The sequence below is a fragment of the Antechinus flavipes genome, chromosome 2 (assembly GCF_016432865.1).
Source record: "Antechinus flavipes isolate AdamAnt ecotype Samford, QLD, Australia chromosome 2, AdamAnt_v2, whole genome shotgun sequence".
NCBI classification, from domain to species: Eukaryota; Metazoa; Chordata; class Mammalia; order Dasyuromorphia; family Dasyuridae; genus Antechinus; species Antechinus flavipes.
The window spans coordinates 232,567,573-232,590,225 of NC_067399.1; the positions used below are offsets into that span (position 1 = coordinate 232,567,573).

General features: G+C 42.6%; 1 protein-coding gene across 2 annotated transcripts in view; it reads left to right on the top strand.

Annotated features, from left to right (window-relative positions):
* JPH2 (junctophilin 2) overlaps window positions 1-20,303 on the top strand; it is a 58,557-nt gene extending 38,254 nt beyond the window's left edge. The window contains exons 3-6 of one of the 2 annotated variants that reach the window (XM_051976516.1): window positions 7,801-7,919; window positions 12,810-13,600; window positions 14,995-15,091; window positions 18,378-20,303. In XM_051976516.1, coding sequence (XP_051832476.1) covers window positions 7,801-7,919; window positions 12,810-13,600; window positions 14,995-15,075 — 991 coding nt within the window. In that variant the 3' untranslated portion in view covers window positions 15,076-15,091; window positions 18,378-20,303. Of the gene's footprint in view, window positions 1-7,800; window positions 7,920-10,465; window positions 10,585-12,809; window positions 13,601-14,994; window positions 15,092-18,377 lie in introns of both variants that reach the window. The other variant, XM_051976517.1, reaches the window with a different exon arrangement.
* Window positions 20,304-22,653: the final 2,350 nt, after the last annotated feature.

A 22,653-nucleotide genomic window follows, 5' to 3' on the forward strand; every position in this document is an offset into this window, starting at 1 on the left:
CAGAGGTCTGCCATCTTGTAGGCAGGGTTGCAGTTGGTGATGTTCATCTAAGCAGTTAAAACAGCCATACGCACTATCCGTCACTGTTGGAAAGGGAGTGGGGAGCCTGAGAGCCAGAGTAAAGTGGGGATGATGGTGGAGGGGAGGCGCGGGGGTAATAGCAGCTGAGGAGAGAAGGTATAGCTGGGAACTGGGCAGTGGGGGCTGGGGAGAAAAAAGTGAAGGCCCATTTCTGTCTTCCCCAGGTCTACTTCACTCCTTTATTTCTTTGCTGTCTTTAGAGATGAGGATGAAGTTATTTATTTAGTGTCTGAGAAACTTTTTGCTAGAGCTTTACCAAAAAAAAAAAAAATGCCCCTTTCTGTGCTCTCCATAAAAGATGCCCTGGCTTTGCTATCCAAAGGGGTGTGTGTGTGTGTGTGTGTGTGTGTGTACATACACACACACATAATTGTCACAAGCCATTGTAACTATTCTCCAGTCTTGGCCTTCCCCAAACTTGGAAGGATTCTGTCTCATTAAGATTTCCTGCTGGTAGTTTTCTTCAGCTTCTCTCCAACAACCCACCCCTCAACCTCTTCAGCTGGAGGCCAAATTCCTCCTCCCTCGCTCCCTCCCGGCTTCTTGCTCTGGGAAGAACCTCCCATTCCGGCTGCCTCATGTATTTCACAAGCTGAGGCTCCTGACAATCCAGGAAATTCCTGTCATCCCAAGTCTCGAGGCTCTCAGAGACTGAACAAGCAAAAGGGACTCCATAAAGAAGTGGTCTCTGGCCAGAAAGACACGAGGGGGGACAGATGGTGGTCAAGGAAGAGGAGATTCAGACATTTCAACCACTATTATCTCACACATAGATGGTTATTGTCATAAAGAAAGCAGTTTACAGCTATCCTCTCAGCCTCACTGCAGCCCTGGGAGGTCCAGAGTACAAGCCTTATTACCTGTAATTAGGGATGGAAAGTGATTGGCTGGAAGTCATTCAGTAAGTTAGGGACAGAACTGAACTGATACTGAGGACAGGTGAACGCATACCAGTAAATATTTAATAATGGGCACTCTGAATACACATTTTAAAATTTCATCTGCTTTAACATTTTCTCCATTATTTTCTTAAGTCTAGATAATCAACAAAACAACAAATCAAACCCTGACTTGTAGCATTTCCTGATTTCCAACCTGTAAATACTCACAATGAAAATTTAGCAATCATCTTTTTCAACCAGCACTCGCTGGCTCCAGCATCCCCTGAGTAGGAGGTTCTTTTAATGATAGTGATTTGCATCCCCATAGAGTGAGCAAATGGAATAAGCAAATATTTTATAACACCATAGGATCCTTTAGCTAAGCAATCCAGACAGAAAAAGGGGGAGGAAAAAAAAAAACTCTCAATCTTTTCCCTTGACTCTCTAGTCACTGAACCAGAGTTTAAAGTGATCCATTCCTTATATTGGGCAGTGTGGGATGGTAGAATACCAAGTCCAGCTCTCAACTCTGGCCCTAGATTGGTGGTCTCTGCCAAAATATCCTCCTTTTCTGCACCTTAATTTACTTATTTGTAAAAAGAAACTAATAATGTTTTTCTGACCTCCTTCTCAAGTTTATTGTGAGAGAAGATAAAATACTCCATGGGTGTGTAGTATTATCATTACTTTTTTCCTAAGTGAAAAGAGTTTCTGGAGTCTGAAACTTACCAGCTGTGTGACCCTGGGTGACTACTATCTGCCTCAGTTTCTTCAGCTATAAAATGAGGATCAAAGCCCCTAGCTCACAGGATTGTTGTGAGGATCCAATGAGACAATATTTGTAAATCACTCAGCACAATGTCTGGCCCAGAGGAGTTATTTAATAAATGCTTATTCCTTCCTCCTTTCTATCTTGCCCCATGGCCAGAAGACCTAAGGGACTCAATAGCCACTGACTATTGTGGTGACATGGCTCTGCCATGAGTTAGAGGTGGCTCGGCTGGCTCTGATTTGGCTATAGATGGAGCTGAAGGCAAGAGCCCCGGGTCTGAGTCCTGGCCCAGCTATTTACTGCTACATGATTGTGGGTAAGTCATTTCACTCTCTGGGATTCAGTTTCCTCATCATCAGAATGAGGACAGTTGTCCTAAATAAGCTTTAAGGTCATTTCCAGTTTTCAATCCTGGGATCCTGCGGGCTTTCAGTGAGAGAACCAGGTGTCCCTGAGCTATTTAAGGGAGGAAGCTCCGGTTTCAGGAGGGGAAGCTTCTGCCATACCCCTAGATAGATGAATGGTTGGGCAGGGCAAATACCATAGATTGCTCCTGCAATTGGGTTCAGGCAGGCTTCCTGATGAGACAAAAAGAAGCCTGCATTGTTCTAGAATCCCCCAGCTTAGGGACAAGCGAGGGAATTTGGGCGCCAACTGCAGCAGAAGACCTGGGAGGAGGGGTGCACCACCTTCAAGTATAGGAATGAGATGGGGTAGAGGAGAAAAGTTGAACTAAAATGTAGCAATGATGCCTTCCAGTGTGTCCTGGACCTTGCTGATTCTCTTGGTGTGACCATTCTTGCTCTGTGCACTGGAAAACAAGCAAAGTCCCTACCTTAAGCATACTCACAGTCTAATGGGGGAAGGGAAATCTCAAACAGGATAGAAACAATGAAAAACAAAGAATGTTAGAAATGGGAAAGATTTTAGAACAGAGTGTTAGAGCTCTAAAGGATCTGTGAAAAATATCACATTCTATAATTGTTTTTTTTTAACTCAAAGTAGAATTCTTATGAAAATTCATTTTTTTCTCTAAAACATGGGGAAAAGATCATCAATAGAAGGAATTTCATTTCAACTATTAAGTCAAATTCGACTCAAATTTTTCTAAAATCCTAAGGAGAGGCAATCATCACTATCACTACCTTCATTAGGAACCTATCAAGAATTTAGAATTTAGACGTCCTCACTCTCAAAGAAGGCACAAGATTCACATGTAGAAAATAGTAGGTTGGGAGCTTTTTGTTTGTTTGTTTTCAACTCTCAGTGATGCAGAAAATGTCTGCAAATGGGGGAAAAGAGGAGGATTTCTCTCTAAAGCTAAGTGAGCAATCCTATGAAAACTATCCATGCATTCATATGTTGTCCCTTGGCTGTGCCATTCTTCAAATATATTCCTAATAAGGGAAATATCTCTATAATTCTTAAAGCCAGAAGAAATCTATCCTGAATCTCTCATCTTACAGGTAAGATAACTGAGGCTCCAAGAATTAAGTGACTTACTGAGACAGAGTAGGGACCTCCTATCTCTCCCTGAGAAAAGCCCAGAGGACCAAACCACTGCCTTCCTGTCCATAACTGAGCTCTCAGTGAGGTTCATGTGATTTAACAATTAGGTAAATTATTGGAAAACAGCTAGCCCAGCCCTACTTCAATGTGTTTTGTCATTTTGGGGAAGGCACAATCCTTCTCTGGGCCTCAGTTTTACCATTCTGACAGATGGGGCAACCATTGACACCCATGATAAACATTCATGGTTGGGAAGCCAGAGATGTGCCTAATATAACCTTGGGTCAGAAGGGGAAGCTAGGTTAGCTAGGCTAGGCGTCTCAAATGTGTCTCCCTCCCTCAGGGATTTCAGCTACAGGACTGTCTGCTCTCTTTCCCAGAACCACTAGCATTATTTTTAACCCTGCTGACAGGGGGGAGATAATCCCATGTGAAATCAAGAAGAGAGAGCTTCTGTTCTAGTATTAACCCTTCCTCCAGGAAGAACACCCCCCTCCAAACACAGCACTGCCCACCCCTCTCCTCAGCAGTCCTCCTACTCAGAATTATTCCCCTAATAGTGAACCAACTCTGAGAAGCCCCTATCCTAGCTTTATTTTCCCCTGGATATTTGCAAGCCCACTAGTAGTACCAGAGCTACTCTTGGGAAAACTGTGGATGTGTGCTTAGAATAGGGTGCACATACTTCTAGGGGTAGGAAATGGGGAGAAGGAATAGTTCAGGAATACTACTAATTCTTAATCTTTACTCTCTCTGAGCCTGAGCTTCTTCATCTGTAAAATGGGATGGCAATAATTGTGATACCTCTCCATATTATAAGGGGACAAAAACCTCAAGTTTTAGAATCTTTAGTATGCTATAGATATGTGAGTTATTTGGAAGCCATTTTATTAGCCATGTTGGGAATGTCATAGCTTGTCCGTCTTTGTATTGCCATTTTATGATTTCTTTTCCCCTTCAAGTCTTTATCTTTATCTTTATAAGGAGAATAATTCTATAGTGTTTTCCCATTTATAAAGTTTTTTTCCCACAATTCTTAAGTTGTTAGAAATATAAATGCTAACATCCCCATTTATTTGGAGGTAACATGATTTGCTCAAGATGTGATGGAGTGATGGAGAAAGGGTTGGTGAATGATGGGAGAGGGGCTTCCTTGCTCCCTCCCATCCTATCTCCTTTTTTTAATTAAAGCTTTTTTTTATTTTCAAAACATATATACAGGGGTAATGTTTCAGCATGAACCTTGTAAAACCTTGTGTTCTAAATTTTTTCCCTTTCCCCCACCCCCTCCCCTCAATGTCAAGTAATCCAATATATGTTAAACATGTGCAATTCTTCTACACATATTTCTACAATTTCTACAATTTTCTACAGTTTCTACAATTATCATGCTGCACAAGAAAAATCAGGTCAAAAGGAAAAAATAAGAAAGAAAACAAAATATAAGCAAACAACAACAAAAAGAGTGAAAAATACTATGTTGTGATCCACAATCAGATCCCACAGGCCTCTCTGTGGATGCAGACGGTGTTCTTCATCACAAGATCATTGGAATTGGCCTGAATCATCTCATTGTTGAAAAGAGCCATGTCTGTCAGAATTGCTCATTATATAATCTTCTTGTTGCCATATACAATGATCTCCTGGTTCTGCTCACTTTACTCAGCATCAGTTCATGTAAGTCTCTCCAGGCCTCTCTGAAATCATCCTGCTGGTCGTTTCTTATAGAACAACAATATTCCCTAACATCCATATACCATAATTTATTCAGCCATTCTCCAACTGATGGGCATCCATTCAGTTTCCAGTTCCTTGCCAGTACAAAAAGGGCTGCCACAAATATTTTTGCACACATGTTTTTGCACATGTGGATCCCTTTCCCTCCTTTATGATCTCTTTGGGATACAAGGCCAGTAGAAACACTGCTGGATCAAAGGGTATGCACAGTTTGAGATCCTTCTGGGCATAATTCCAAATTGTTCTCCAGAATGGTTGAATCAGTTCACAACTCCACTAACAATGTATCAGTGTCCCAGTTTTCCCCCATCCCCTCCAACATTCATCATTATCTTTTTCTGCCATCTTAGTCAATCTAAGATATGTACCTCAGAGTTGTTTTAATTTGCATTTCTCTAATCACTACTGATGTAGAGCACCTTTTCATATGACTAGAAATGGTTTCAATTTCTTCATCTAAAAATTGTCTATTCGTATCCTTTGACCATTTATCAATTCCATCCTATCTCCTTTGTGGAAATACAGCTTGTTTTTTTTTCTCCCTCCCTTCTCCTTTCATGGAATGGTTTTCCTTTGGGAGCCAGCTGTCCAGGTATGGCAAGCAGTGCTTCAGAAATGAGACCAAATTAAAGCTGCCTATGCTTTATTCCCTTGCAGCTTGATACTCTAGGTGCAGCTGAAACCCAAATCTACATGGCAGGATTATACAGTCTATTTACTGCTCTCCTACTTTGTATTAATAGCTTTGAGCCCCCAGAGTGGCTCTTACTGATCAAACCTTTCATCTTCCTACAGCAAGGATTCTTAACCTCCTTTATGTCATGGACAGGCACTAAGCAAAATATAGAATTAAAAATAAAAAGGTCATTTTGAGGAGGGACAGAGTGAAAGGAAAGAGAATAAATGGAGGGGAAATACAGTTAGCAATAGTAATTGTAAAAAGAATTTTGAAGCAAGTTTCTCTAATAAGGCCTCATTTCTCAAACGTGGAGGGAATTGAGTCAAATTTAAAAAAAAAAAAAAAAAGAGCCATGTCCCAATTGAAAAATGATCAAAAAATAGAATGTACCCAAGGGGCTATAAATTCATGCATATCCTTTGATCTAACAACCTAACAACATCTGCTACTAGGCATCCAAAAGAAATTCAAAAGAAAAAGAAAAGAAAAATTACCTATATGTATAAAAACATTCATAGCAACTCTTTTCTCAGGGCACAAAAATTGGAAATAGAAAGAATGTCCATCAATTGGATAATGGCTCAATAAACTGTGGTATATATTTGCGATGAAATATTGTTGCTTTATGGGAAATGGTGAGCAGGATGTTCTCAGAGAAAAAAAAATACTTGGAAAGTCCTCCATGAACTTAAACAAAGTGAAATATACTATATACAAAGTAATAGCAATGTTCTGGGATGACTAACTATAGAAGACTTTGCTATTCTCTTATTTTATTTTATTTTTTTTATTTATTTTTTAAGTTTTCGATTTTTTATTTTTTAACCCATGCCAAGGTAATTTTTTACAGCATTATCCCTTGCACTCACTTCTGTTCCGGTTTTTCCCCTCCCTCTCTCCACCCCCTCCCTCAGATGGCATGCAGTCCTTTACATGTTGAATAGGTTACAGTATATCCTAGATACAATATATATGTGTGCAGAACTGAACAGTTCTCTTGTTGCACAGGGAGAATTGGATTCAGAAGGTATAAATAACCCGGGAAGAAAAACAAAAATGCAAACAGTTTATATTCATTTCCCAGTGTTCTTTCTCTGGGTGTAGCTGCTTCTGTCTATCTTTGATCAATTGAAACTGAATTAGCTCTCTTTATAGAGACCTAAATTGAGAGCAACTGATAAGAAAAAGACAAGCTAGCCAGGGGGCTAAGGGGAAATGGGGAAGAAGGCTTCACTAGGAGGTCATACTTTGGACCAACTTTACCTGCTCCAGAGCTAGGTATCTCTGGCACTCCTATGTACTTGGGTACAGCATGATCTTCTGCTGGACTCATACACCTTCTTTCTCTCTTTTTTAATTAAAGCTTTTTATTTACAAAACATATGCATGGCTAATTTTTCAACATTAGCCCTTGCAAACCTTGAATTCCAAATTTTTCCCTCCTTCCCCCTCCCCCAGATGGCAGGTAGTCCAATATATATTAAATCCAATATATGTATACATATTTATAAGTTAACTTGCTGCACAAGAAAAACTGGATCAACAAGAAAAAAAAAACAAAATGCAAGCAAACAACAACAGAAAGAGTGAAAATGCTGTTGTGATCTACACTTAATTCACACATCCTCTCTCTGTAGATGGTTCTCTTCATCACAAAATTATTGGAACTGATCTCAATCATCTCATTGTTGGAAAGAGCCACATCCATCAGAACTGATCATCCTATAATCTTGTTGTTGCCATCACACACTTTATCTCTTGGCAGTTATTTGCTTCTATGATTTGCTCTTGAAGTTTTTCTTCCTACTGGCCTGGTTCACTGGCATCTTTTATTCATAATTTTTTTTTCAATGCTGAGGTGGGGGTGGGAGATTGAGATAAATGAGGGTCAAAGTTGGCCTTTCTGGAGTCAGTTCCTCCTCCAAGTCTCTACACCAAAGGCAGCATTAAATGTATTCCAAGGCGAGCATGTGTGTGCGGATCCATATCTCTGTAAATACTTATGCATGAATATGTGAATACCCATCCCAGGGAATTACCCTAACTGGACTGGAACCTCACTCCGGGATCAATAATGTTATTGTGCTAGGGTGGAAGTACACTGGAGAGACCTTGAGCTCTTCTGCCTCTTGTTTCCCCAGGACAAGTCATGCTAAGGCCAAGGCGGATGGAGCAGAGCAGGCTGCCCAGGCAGCCAACAATGAGTCCAGCATTGCACGGACCCTGGCCAGGGAGCTGTCTCCAGACTTCTACCAGCCAGGTAGGGCACAGCACAGAGGGAATAGAAAGAGGTCTTTGGCTTGGGCTGCCATAGAGAAGGGAGGGAGGGAGAGAAGAAGATTTCAGGACTTTGGAGTGTTAAATCCTCTCTACTGTTTCCTAACCAATCAAGCACCAACTATCATAAGAACAACTCACTTTTCCAGAACCCTGGATAGTTTGATGCTTTCATATTCATCATCTCATCTAATCCTCATGACAATCCTGGGAGATAGGTAGGGCAAGTATTATAATTCCCATTTTACAGGGGTCACTGGATTCCTTGCAGCAGGACAAGGACCCCAAATCAGATCTTCTGACTCATAATCCAAGGCTCTCTCCACTCTATAAAATTCCCTCTACATGTAGAAAATGTAGAATTTGGATGGGATCTTGAAGGATGGGTAGGATTTCTATTTAGGGCACTTAGTCCTCTTTTTTTTCAGGATTCCCTTTACAAATTTAGTTTAAATCAAACTTCAGACACTTAACTATCTGTATGACCTTGGACAAGTCACTTAATTCTGACTGCCTCACCAAAAGGGAGATATAATATTTATACTATGAAGGCTTTAGAAAATATACTTTATAAAATTTTAAATAAAACACTATATAATGTGAAGTTATTATCATAAATTTTATACTCATTTTTTTTCCTCTTTGTCAATGGAGCTCTCATAGAAATGGTTCTAGGATAAGCCACTGTCATCCTAGTGGGAATAGAAATAAGGATGTCAGACCTGCGATACCACTGGTAGAAAGAAGTTGGAGCAAATTCCAATGTAAATGGAGATCTGCAGTCTGGGAGTGACTCAGAAAAACACAAATTACTATTATCTATGTTGCATAGATATTTGTTGCATGGTATTTCAATTTATTTGTTAAATATTTCTCAAAGGGATTTGTATCTTTTTCCAATTGTACTTGGGAGTTTTATAAGCTTTGATTTGGATGATATTGGTAGAGAACTTCTGGGTAGAGAGAGCTTAACAATGCAGATTGACATCTTCTCTACCACTTAAGAGTTTTAAAGAGTTGTCTAGACCACTGAGGAGTTAGATGATTTGTCCAATATCACAGAGCCAATGCCAGCAGAGGTAAGGTAACACTTAAATTCAGGTCATCCTGGACCCAAGACCAACTCTCAGCCCATTATTTATGATTGTCTCTTGCTATCCCGAAATCATTGTTTTATATTTGATGTTATGTGGGTAAATGTTGCATGGGTAGATAAAATAATTACTTTTTACAGCTAAGTGGAATAGTGGAAAGAACACTGATCCCGGCTTACTGGCTGTGTGATCCTGAGCAAGTCACTTGATCCTGCTTGCCTCAGTTTTTTCATTTGTAAAAAGAAGGAATTGGCAAATCAAGCATATATAATAATAGAAGGTATTTTATTCAAAAGACAAAAAAAAAGAAAAAAGAAAAGAAAAAGGTCAGAGATCCCAGATTAAGAACCCTTGTCTAGAGTCAGAATTGCATTCTATCTTATCCTTTCTCTGTGTATAAGTTGCTTTGTGTTTCTGGTGGCCAAAAGAGTTTTATAGTAATTAAATGAGACCTAAATTGAGAGCAACTGATAAGAAAAAGACAAGCTAGCCAGGGGGCTAAGGGGAAATGGGGAAGAAGGCTTCACTAGGAGGTCATACTTTGGACCAACTTTACCTGCTCCAGAGCTAGGTATCTCTGGCACTCCTATGTACTTGGGTACAGCATGATCTTCTGCTGGACTCATACACCTTCTTTCTCTCTTTTTTAATTAAAGCTTTTTATTTACAAAACATATGCATGGCTAATTTTTCAACATTAGCCCTTGCAAACTTTGAATTCCAAATTTTTCCCTCCTTCCCCCTCCCCCAGATGGCAGGTAGTCCAATATATATTAAATCCAATATATGTATACATATTTATAAGTTAACTTGCTGCACAAGAAAAACTGGATCAACAAGAAAAAAAAAAACAAAATGCAAGCAAACAACAACAGAAAGAGTGAAAATGCTGTTGTGATCTACACTTAATTCACACATCCTCTCTCTGTAGATGGTTCTCTTCATCACAAAATTATTGGAACTGATCTCAATCATCTCATTGTTGGAAAGAGCCACATCCATCAGAACTGATCATCCTATAATCTTGTTGTTGCCATCACACACTTTATCTCTTGGCAGTTATTTGCTTCTATGATTTGCTCTTGAAGTTTTTCTTCCTACTGGCCTGGTTCACTGGCATCTTTTATTCATAATTTTTTTTTCAATGCTGAGGTGGGGGTGGGAGATTGAGATAAATGAGGGTCAAAGTTGGCCTTTCTGGAGTCAGTTCCTCCTCCAAGTCTCTACACCAAAGGCAGCATTAAATGTATTCCAAGGCGAGCATGTGTGTGCGGATCCATATCTCTGTAAATACTTATGCATGAATATGTGAATACCCATCCCAGGGAATTACCCTAACTGGACTGGAACCTCACTCTGGGATCAATAATGTTATTGTGCTAGGGTGGAAGTACACTGGAGAGACCTTGAGCTCTTCTGCCTCTTGTTTCCCCAGGACAAGTCATGCTAAGGCCAAGGCGGATGGAGCAGAGCAGGCTGCCCAGGCAGCCAACAATGAGTCCAGCATTGCACGGACCCTGGCCAGGGAGCTGTCTCCAGACTTCTACCAGCCAGGTAGGGCACAGCACAGAGGGAATAGAAAGAGGTCTTTGGCTTGGGCTGCCATAGAGAAGGGAGGGAGGGAGAGAAGAAGATTTCAGGACTTTGGAGTGTTAAGTCCTCTCTACTGTTTCCTAACCAATCAAGCACCAACTATCATAAGAACAACTCACTTTTCCAGAACCCTGGATAGTTTGATGCTTTCATATTCATCATCTCATCTAATCCTCATGACAATCCTGGGAGATAGGTAGGGCAAGTATTATAATTCCCATTTTACAGGGGTCACTGGATTCCTTGCAGCAGGACAAGGACCCCAAATCAGATCTTCTGACTCATAATCCAAGGCTCTCTCCACTCTATAAAATTCCCTCTACATGTAGAAAATGTAGAATTTGGATGGGATCTTGAAGGATGGGTAGGATTTCTATTTAGGGCACTTAGTCCTCTCTTTTTTTTCAGGATTCCCTTTACAAATTTAGTTTAAATCAAACCTCAGACACTTAACTATCTGTATGACCTTGGACAAGTCACTTAATTCTGACTGCCTCACCAAAAGGGAGATATAATATTTATACTATGAAGGCTTTAGAAAATATACTTTATAAAATTTTAAATAAAACACTATATAATGTGAAGTTATTATCATAAATTTTATACTCATTTTTTTCCTCTTTGTCAATGGAGCTCTCATAGAAATGGTTCTAGGATAAGCCACTGTCATCCTAGTGGGAATAGAAATAAGGATGTCAGACCTGCGATACCACTGGTAGAAAGAAGTTGGAGCAAATTCCAATGTAAATGGAGATCTGCAGTCTGGGAGTGACTCAGAAAACCACAAATTACTATTATCTATGTTGCATAGATATTTGTTGCATGGTATTTCAATTTATTTGTTAAATATTTCTCAAAGGGATTTGTATCTTTTTCCAGTTGTACTTGGGAGTTTTATAAGCTTTGATTTGGATGATATTGGTAGAGAACTTCTGGGTAGAGAGAGCTTAACAATGCAGATTGACATCTTCTCTACCACTTAAGAGTTTTAAAGAGTTGTCTAGACCACTGAGGAGTTAGATGATTTGTCCAATATCACAGAGCCAATGCCAGCAGAGGTAAGGTAACACTTAAATTCAGGTCATCCTGGACCCAAGACCAACTCTCAGCCCATTATTTATGATTGCCTCTTGCTATCCCGAAATCATTGTTTTATATTTGATGTTATGTGGGTAAATGTTGCATGGGTAGATAAAATAATTACTTTTTACAGCTAAGTGGAATAGTGGAAAGAACACTGATCCCGGCTTACTGGCTGTGTGATCCTGAGCAAGTCACTTGATCCTGCTTGCCTCAGTTTTTTCATTTGTAAAAAGAAGGAATTGGCAAATCATCCCTCCAGTATCTTTGTTAAGAACCCAAATGGTCATAAAGACTAGAATATGACTGAAGTGAATGAACTATAACATCATAGAATAAAAAGATCAAGATGTAAGCTCATCCTTTGTATAAGAATCACTGAAAATATACTCAGTCCCAGGCCAGTAGCAGATAGGACAAAAGGGAAAATAGGCATTTCATACCATTTCCAAAATATTTTGATCTCTGTGCTAAATCTCTATATTTCATTCCATGTAGATTATAAAGCAATTATTTGGCATGTTGATATTTATTTTTAAATGTGTCTTAAATTTTTTTGTATCTATCATTCTTCTCATATGATATCCTCAAGTAGAAATGATCTTGGCACAGGTCACTATCCTTTGCTATTGCTAAGTTAGTTTTCAGTCCTGTCCAACTCTTTGTGACCCCACGGGGGGGTTTTCCAGACAAAGATGAGGAAACTGAGGTAAACAGCATGAAAATGACTTGTCCAGAGTCACACAGTGTCAGCAGCTAGATTTGAACTCTGGAATGTGAATCTTCCTGACTCTAAGCCCAGTTTTTTATCCACTGCACTACTTAGTTATTTGATATATAGTTCTAGCAAGCTGCTGGTACATAATTCTGCCATCAAATTAGATCTTTCTAGTATTTGGTAGGTGCCAAATTTTTGCAAGCTGCAGTCCCATGATGCACCATTTCTACTGGGGTTTTTTCCCCATAATTTGCATCAATCACTAAATCCTGGCATTTCTCTAATATCTGGTGGCAGTGACTTGGTCCTATATCAGCATCTTCATTTCTGTAAATGAGCTAGAACAACTCAGCCATGTGTTTATTATTATCATTATTATTCTCCCTAGGCCCTGAGTACCAGAAACGTAGGTTGCTCCAGGAGATCATAGAGAATGCTGAAAGTGTTATGGAGAATGAAGGCCGTGGACAGGCCCCAGGCATCCAGGAGCCCCCTCCTGAGAGCCCCCAGCTGCATGAACGGGAGGCTTCCCTCCAGGGGGGCGGCAGTCCAGCCCGCACCCCATCTCCCAACCTTGCAGGGACACCCCCTGAGGCTAAGCGGCCTAGGCCGGGAACTCAGAAGGACGGCTTCCTGAGTCCAGGGGACTGGAACGGGGACCAGAGCCGAGAAGGCAGTCGTCCAGTGACTCCATCTGACGTGGGTGAAAGAAGTAGCAGGAACCCCGCAAGAGCTCCTAGCGACCACATGGAGATCCAGCCTCTGCAGCCGCCGCCCCTGCATCCAGCTGAGGAGCCAGAAGTAGCGCTCTACCAGGGGTACCACAGCTACGCTGTCCGCACCTCACACCCTGCCCCGCTGCCTTTTGACGAGGATGAGGCTGATGGCGCTGCCCCCACCACGCCTGTGACACCCCCAGCCTCCCCAGTGTTCAAGCCTGACCTCCAGTCTGAGGAGGCCGTCCCAGCAGCCCCCGCACCCCCAAAGCCAGAGCTGAAAGCCAGGGCCCCCAAAACAGAGGCAAAGCATCCGCCTTCTCCCATCAAATCAGACACCACAAGCCACCCAAAGCCCACCAGGAAAACAGAGGCCCGAGGCTTGTCCAAGGCTGGGGCCAAAAAGAAGGGCCGGCGAGAAGTGGCGGCAGCGGCCTTGGAAGCCGAGATGGACTTGGAGGAGGTAATGTGGGATGGGGCTGGGGCTGGGGCTGGAGCTGGGTCTGGGGCTGGGGTTGGGGCCATCTTCCCTGCGTGGAAAAGATGGCATCTCCAGAACTGAGCAATTTAGAGCCAGGAGGGAGCTTGGAATCCATCCGCTCAGCTCCCCTCAGTTTATGAATAAAGAAACTGAGCTCTAGAGAGGGGAAACTCACTGTCTAAAATCCCTCAAGAAGTGCTAGGCACAAACCCAGAGCGCCTGATTCAAACCCAGTGTTCTCGTCACCATACAGTGGGCAGCACAGCAGTGGACAGCCCGAGAGCTGACAAAGGGAGGGGAAAGTGCTTCCTGAGCCACCCTCTAGTCCTGGAGAAAAGGGGCTGGATCCGGTAACACAGAAGTCTGAGTCTCCTTCACGGGCAGAGACACCAGAGTGAAGTGCCCAGTACCTCTGCTTAATTTGCTTCCCTGATGGCATGGTCCTCTTTGAGAGAACCTCATCATAGGGATGAGTGTCTCAACTCCAAAGGATGCTGTTATTTGTCCTTGGTTCTCGAAAAGGACGGTGTTATCAGGGAGGGGAAGCCATGACCTGCAAGTGAATTGGATTGAAGCCAGGAGGACTGGACAAGATCCCCTGCTCACTTTCTCTCCAGGACCATCTGGGCCCAGTGGCCAGATAGAGATCAGGAGGACTGGAGATGGTCCTGGATGCAGTGGGAGACCTGGGGTTTTTTAAGCTAAGATTTCAATAGGTCTCAGTTTGACTGTGGCTGTGCCCATTAGTGAGTAAGACTAGGGAAGAAATGAGAATGTCCTCTTTTGCCTAGTCAAAAAAAATCAGTCTGGGAGGGAAGATCTTGGCCTAAACATAAATAAGTGCTATTTACATTTACTCTGAGCCAATCTGAGCCCAAACAATGATCAAGTAGGGCTTGGCCTGGGATCCACTGTTGGCCAAGAGTGATTTGAGTTAAAAGAAATCTAGTCTGCAAACCCCAAGATACCTTGCAAAGTTTCAGTGACCAAAATATATATTTCTTTGGATAGTGAAAGATATGATACCCTATGTGGACAGAGAGAGATGAGAGGAAGGAGGGAGAGAAGAAGGGAAAGAAAGGAAGACAAGGAAGAAGGGAGGGAGGAAGGAAGGAAAGAAAAAGAGAAAAAAAGAGAGACAGAGAGATAGAGAGAGACAGAGGAAGTGAGGAAAGAACTTGCCAGTTGGATCCCCAGTGAGACAGCTACTACCATTCACAGGTTGTTGTTTGTCCTCTTTCTGAAAGAGGACCAAGATATAGATCAGGACAATTAGAAATGGCTTTGGACACTTGAGCTTTTTGAGCTAGGTGGTACAGTGGATAGAGTACCATACCCTGGTCTCTAGACCTTTCCCATATTCTTTTCCCCTACAGGCTCCCAACACTGTCCTTATCTGCATGGTGATTCTGCTGAACATCGGCTTGGCCATCCTCTTTGTGCATTTTCTGACCTGATGTGACCTTGGCTCAGGTGAGGTTAGGTGGGGAAGATGCAGGGCCGGTTTCTTCCTCCTACCAGGGTGGGAGGGGATGAAGGTAAGGAGTCAAAGGCAAGATCAGAGGAGTGAGCATACTACCCAAATTATACATCCACCTTCTGTTGCTTTCTTGTGAAAAGCCTCTTCCCCTCTGCTTCCCAAATCACAAATGGCCCTTGGAACCATCGTACCTGTGAGATGCTTAGAAACAAGCAGAAGACCAGCAGTAAGCATCATATGTAACGGGGAGAAACTGCAACCATTCCCAATAAGATCAGGAGTGAAACAAGGTTGCCCACTATCACCGTTACTATTTAATATTATATTAGAAATGCTAGCTTTGGCAATAAGAGTTGAGAAAGAGATTAAAGGAATAAGAACAGGCAATGAGGAAACCAAATTATCACTCTTTGCTGATGATATGATAGAATACTTAGAGAACCCCAGAGACTCTACTAAAAAGTTATTAGAAACAATCCACACCTTTAGCAAAGTCACAGGATACAAAATAAACCCACATAAGTCATCAGCATTCTTATATATCACTAACAAAACCCAACAGTTAGAGTTACAAAGAGAAATTCCATTTAAAGTAACTACTGATTGTATAAAATATTTAGGAATCTATCTGCCAAGGGAAAATCAGAAACTTTATGAGCAAAACTACAAAACACTTTCCACACAAATTAAGTCTGATCTAACCAACTGGAAAAATATTAAATGCTCTTGAGCAAATATAATAAAGATGACAATACTACCTAAACTAATCTATTTATTTAGCGCTATACCAATCAGACTCCCAAAAAATTATTTTGATGACCTAGAAAAAATAACAACAAAATTCATGTGGAAAAACAAAAGGTTAAGAATTTCAAGGGAATTAATGAAAAAAAATCAAATGAAGGTGGCCTAGCTATACCAGATCTAAAATCCTATTATAAAGCAGCAGTTACTAAAACCATCTGGTATTGGCTAAGAAATAGACTAGTTGATCAATGGAATAGGTTAGGTGCAAAAGACAAAACAGTCAATAACTTTAATAATCTAGTGTCTGACAAACCCAAAGACCCAGTTTTTGGGATAAGAATGCATTATTTGACAAAAATTGCTGGGAAAATTGGAAATTAGTATGGCAGAAACTAGGCATTGACCCACACTTAACACCATACACCAAGATAAGGTCAAAATGGGTTCATGACCTAGGCATAAAGAATGAGATTATAAATAAATTGGAAGAGCATAGGATAGTTTACCTCTCAGACCTGTGGAAGAGGAGGAATTTATGACCAAAGAAGAACTAGAGATCACTATTGACCACAAAATAGAAAATTTTGATTCTATCAAATTGAAAAGTTTTTGTACAAACAAAACAAATGCAGACAAGATTAGAAGGGAAACAATAAACTGGGAAAACATTTTTACAGTCAAAGGTTCTGATAAAGGCCTCATTTCCAAAATATATAGAGAATTGATTCTAACTTATAAGAAATCAAGACATTTTCCAATTGATAAATGGTCAAAGGATATGAACAGACAATTCTCAGTGAAGAAATTAAAACTATTTATAGACATATGAAAATATGCTCCAAATCATTAATCAGAGAAATGCAAATTAAGACAACTCTGAGATACCACTACACACCTGTCAGATTGGCTAGAGTGACAGGGAAAAATAATGTGGAATGTTGGAGGGAATGTGGGAAAACAGGGACACTGATACATTGTTGGTGGAATTGTGAACACATCCAGCCATTCTGGAGAGCAATTTGGAACTATGCTGAAAAAGTTATCAAACTGTGCATCCCCTTTGATCCAGCAGTGTTTCTACTGGGCTTATATCCCAAAGAGATACTAAAGAAGGGAAAGGGACCTGTATTTGCCAAAATGTTTGTGGCAGCCCTGTTTGTAGTGGCTAGAAGCTGGAAAATGAATGGATGCCCATCAATTGGAGAATGGTTGAGTAAATTGTGGTATATGAATATTATGGAATATTATTGTTCTGTAAGAAATGACCAGCAGGATGAATACAGAGAGGACTGGCGAGACTTACATGAACTGATGCTAAGTGAAATGAGCAGAACCAGGAGATCATTATATACCTCAACAACGATACAGTATGAGGATGTATTCTGATGGAAGTGGATCTCTTCGATAAAGAGAGCTAATTCAGTTTCAATTGATCAAGGATGGACAGAAGCAGCTACACCCAAAGAAAGGACACTGGGAAATGAATATGAACTGCTTGCATTTCTGTTTTTCTTCCCGGGTTATTTATACCTTCTGAATCCAATTCTCCCTGTGCAACAAGAGAACTGTTCAGTTCTGCACACACATATTGTATCTAGGATATACTGTAACCTATTTAACATGTACAGGACTGCTTGCCATTTGGGGGAGGGGGTGGAGGGAGAGAGGGGAAAAATTGGAACAGAAGTGAGTGCAAGGGATAATGCTGTAAAAAATTACCCTGGCATAGGTTCTGTCAATAAAAGTTATTTAAAAAACAAAAAGAAAGAAACAAGCAGAAGGTGGGAGAGTTAAAGTTCCCTGGAACTTTAACAAGAGACTTTGCTAGAATTGTTCTGAACATGAGAAGGATTTATCACTGGTCCCATAATAGTATGAGCTGATCTTTATTCCTGTAGCCAGGGCTTCAATTACAGGACAAACCCTCCTATCAGACCTTTTCCCCAAGTTGAGAAGTCTAACCTGCATGCAAGAATGTTGGGGAATCTCCCCATAAATATTCTGCCTTTACAGGCGCTCCCTGAATATTCTCCCCTGTTGAAGCTCTGAGGCCCTAGATATTCTCTCTGGATATTCTGCCCTCTGGTCTAAGCCTTTAAAACACTGCTCCCTGAGCCAAGCCACCTAAAACATCTCCTTGTGGCCTGATCCCTCAAACACTTTTTGAACAGACACTACCCTCTGACCTAAGCCCCCAGATTTCCTTAAGGTTTAATGGTTAAGTCAATGGTTTAATTTCTCAAACACTGGCTACAGAAACTATATCCTAAGCCACCTAGAAATTGTTCTGGGGCCTTAATCTCCAGATAGCCCCCCATGAACAAAATTCTCTAGAGACTACCCCATAGCCTTCTCTTTGACATTCTTCCCCAGTATTGCCTCCTAACCTAGTCCCCAGACACTTCCAAGATCCTTCTCCATGGTTTGGCCTCTTAGGGAGAGGTGTCCCTTCTTGCTCTGTAGTGGTCACTCAGCTTGTTCCTCTGTGATGACTTGCTAATTGTTTTTTTTTTTTTTTTTTCCTGGCCCCAGGAGTTCCCACCCATGCAAAATTTTGATCTCTTTGCAATGACTGGATGCAACCGCAGCTGTGGAGAGATGCCGAGGGCAAAATACTGGGCCCAGGAACTGATTGCAGGCTTTCCAGCTGTGGCAGCCCCAGCCCTGAAAGAAAACTGCCCTGTATTCCGTTTAGCTTTCCTGATCGCAAATCGGCTTGATCCCTCCCGATCTGGGATGAGGAGGGACCTTCCCACTCTAAGCCTTCTTTGACCCTGAGGATGGCATCACCTACATGAGTGTTTGTGGCTGCACCTGCATGCGTACCCAGAGAAGGGGACCAGCAAACCCCCCACTCTTCCCATTTGTCTGGCTGCTGGCTGAGGCGTCTCAGGGAACGCCTCCGGTACAATGGAATCACTCTCCCTGACCCTTACCCAAGCCTTTCTTTCCCCAAGCAGCAATTTGGTCCCACTCTCCCAGGCTGCTGAGATTAGCCAGCCCAAGCTCTCTCGGAGGACCGCTCTAGAAATTCAGAGCTGGTTACAGACACTCTGACTCACATGGCCAGAAGCAGCCAGGAAGGAGGGTGGTATGAAGGGAATAGAAGCATTGGAGAGGCCCTCGCTCTCCTTTGTGGCAGGTGGATATCTAGGGCAGAGAGGGGGAAAGCTGCCCTGGCTCAGGCTTGCCTTGCCCCCCTTTCTGCTTCTGGGTTAACACTGCAAAGCAAGATGATGGCAGCTTTAACCCAGCCTCCCTACACTCTCCCCGCCAAAAAGAAACAGAACAAAACCATCCAGTGCAGCTGCCTGAGACCCAAGGCCACGGGGAACACCACTTTGAGTGGATGAGCCTTTCCTGACCCCCATGGTGCAAAGGGGCTCCTGCTGTGACCGAGGCAGGCCAGGCATCCCATGGAGTTTTATTGGGATGGGAGGCTGGGCGCTTGGAGAGCACTGTCTGTTTATGCTTGAAGATGACTTTTGGCTTGGCTGGTAGAGGATGGCACTTGCATGCACCTATGTTGAAGGCAGTTTTGTCAGTGGTGGGTCTCCCAGAATGTGCCCCTCTGCTATGGAGAGGAGTGGGTAAAAAAGCCCCAAAGGTGAGCTAGTAGGCAGGGAAACCTAAAGGGAAGAAGTTCAGATCAGTGCCTGTCCCTGGTGCCCTGGCCTAAGATAAAGCAGATAAAAAAGATAAAAGATAAAAGCAGACAAGAAATGGGGCTAGGAGGAAATGGGCAGATTATAGGAGCCCACATTAAGGCAGTGACCGACTGGCTTCTTTCTTGGATTGTTTTCTTTCTTGGTCCCTGGTTTTTAAAATTTTCTAAGCTCCCCGCTTGGTCCTATGTGAGGAAGACTATCTCCCAGGCCCCATCATAAAGAGGGACTATAAAGAAGGTTTTGGGTGAAAAATACTCCTTCTCCTCTCCTTTCCTTTCTTCCCACACCCCACCCCGCCTCCATCCTGTGCTTGCCCAAAGCCTCTGAAATTGCAATGGAGATGGGCATAGAGGTGGAGGTGGGGCTGAGGAACACTGTGCTTTCTCTATTATCTCTTTTCTCTAAATACTCCTGAGCCTTGTTCCTGGACCTTGGGACCTTGAGAACGATTGTCCACTTTGCCAAGGTCCAGATCCCAGCTGCCCTTTATTTTGGGATTTCTCTGCAGGGAGGTCAGAGGCACCTACTTTTTTGCTACAGGCTGCAATGGGGTGCCCAGTCTGGTTTCTGTGTGATGGTGGGAATTGACCTTTCAGAGGAGGTGCCTAAAACTACCTGCTACCTCAGCTCAGAGGATCTCTATCCCCAGGACTGGCCATGAGCTTTTAAGGCCTTCTCTGGTCCTGTCTGGAGCCAGAGGATGAGGGCAGGGAAGTACCTACATGCTATGTCTGGCCTATCTTTCTGCTATACTCTGTGCGATAATAAAGTTACCTGCTCACTGTCCTGAGCTGAAGCCTATGTTCTGGTTTTATATTTGGGCCAAATTTTTCTCTCAGCTAAGGGGGATGGAGGGGAGGGAAGAGAAGTGTGGAATATTCAGGAATATCCCCTGATTATAAGTGAGATTTGATGAGGAGGGAGCTTGGAGGCAGGGGGTTGGATTAGATGACCTTTGGAAGTATCATCCTTCCCTGGGACCCTGAACTTAACTCTACATCACTTTACAGAATTTGTGAGCCAGGGAAAAATGCTTATGTTTTGGGGTCCATCGCACTCTTTCTCCTCATTACTGTTTCCCTTACTTTCCCTCTAAGGGATGAGGTAATGAATGGATCAAGTTTCTCTCCTTCCCAAACTATTTTTATTTTCATAGTGCATATATAAGAGAAGGGATTGAGGGCAAGTGGAGAAGTGGCCATATAAGAGCATAGTTTTTAGAGAGAAAAGGGTTTTTGCAATCCCCTCATTTTTAAATAGGGAAGAAACTAAGAGTTTGAAAGGGGAAAAAAGACACCCAAACTCATTTAGTAAGTGATAGAGCTGGGATTTGAACATGGGTCTCCTAATTTCAAATCCAGTGTTTATAGAATCTCAAAAGAAAAGAAAAATTTAAACATGTTAGAAGCACCCAGAGAAATGTTTCAGGGGGGACTGTCCAGTGTCCAGTAAGATGTCTGTGTCATACTGGTCCTGTCCCAGAGGAGAAGGAGGGGCTTAGTGATCTTGAGGGGGCTTCAGTCTGAGAGTCCTGAAAATATAGTATGAGTGTGCTGGAGAGGGGTGTGCTGGAAAATATTTAACAACCAATTTTCCAAACCAAAATGTATGAATAATACTCTTTTAAGTTTAATCCATCTTATTAACATTCTTTTCACGACTTTCTCAAATCTACACAGCCAACAAAATAATAAAATCAAGCTCTGATTTGTAGGATTTGCTGATTTCAAAGGTGCAAATGTTCATAGTGTTTAACAATGGGCTGTTGTAAGAACAAATTCCTACAAACCCACTGGGTAAGAAGGAAGAAAGTTGTTAGAAATAGGAATTTCTTTAGTCAGGTAGGCCGAGGCTTAACCATCAAGCGGTAACAAGGTGTCATTATGGATAAGTCACTTAGGGGCAGCTAAGTGGCACAGTGGATAGATGGCTGAGCCTGAAGTCAGGAAGATCTGAGTTCAAATTTAGATTCAGACACTTAACTAGCTGTGAGTCACTTAACTCCAATTGCCTTACCAAAAATAAATAAGGAAATAGATAAACAAGTAAAAATGCTAACATTTTTCAATTAAGTTAAATTTTAAAAATTAAATTAAATTGGGGCAGCTAGGTAGGGCTGGATAGAGTGGATAGAGCACCAGCCCTGAAGTCAGGAGGACCTGAGTTCAAATCTAACCTCAAGACACTTAACACGTCCTGGCTGTGTGACCCTGGACAAGTCACTTAACCCGAATTGCCTCAGGGGAAAAATTAAATTAAGATGCTAGGATAGGATGTAGAAGGTGGATAAGGAGAGGAAGGGAAAAGGAATCAGGGACCTCAACCTCAATCTTCTCTGGCAGCTTTTAGCTCTGCGCAGTGGGGAGACCACGCTTAATTCCTTGTGAGACTCGGGAAAGTGTCAGATCCTCCCTTTCCTCTTCTCTGAAATGAAGAGGCTGGACAGAAGGCCCTTCCAGAGCAAGGAGAAGCTTCCAGACTGGGGGAAGGCGGAGGCTGTGAAAGGGAGAGCCTTCCCAGACTCTGCCCCAGCTGCCCTCGGGTGAGGTTTCTGAGCTCCCCATCTCGAGTCAGAGGGATGAGGATGAGGCGAGGGGGCCCCCTGCTGGGAGCCATGATGCTCCAGAGCGCCTCAAGAAACCTGATGGGCCAGGACCAGTTCTCCCCAGCCCAGCCTCGGGCCCTGCTCCACAGCTCGCTCACAAGGTCGCCCGGCCCTCAGCGATCCTGGCTTCTCCCCCCGGAGTCCCAGGCCCGGCCATGGAAAGGCTTTGGGGGGAGAGAGGTGTGGGAGAGTTTGGGAGGAGGGGAAGGGTTTCAGGGTTTCCGTACCTCTAGAGCTGGGGGATCCCCAAATGCCAACTGGTGCGACCCCGCCCCCTGCCAACCCCTTACCTTCAGGTGACAAGGGGGAATTCTTCAGCTCGGTCACAGGCTCAGATGGCAGGGACTAGGTCACAGCATTAGCCCATTGCACAGAGAGACCTCCAGCCACGGGGCTCAGGTCTTCTCTAAATCATATCCAGCTCTTATGGTGTGCTCGCAAAAAAAGCCCTTTCCAAGCCTTAAAACACTCCTAAGCACTTCCTGTGTCCAGAGTACTGGGAGAGCTACAAGGTTTAAACAAGACATGGTCCATG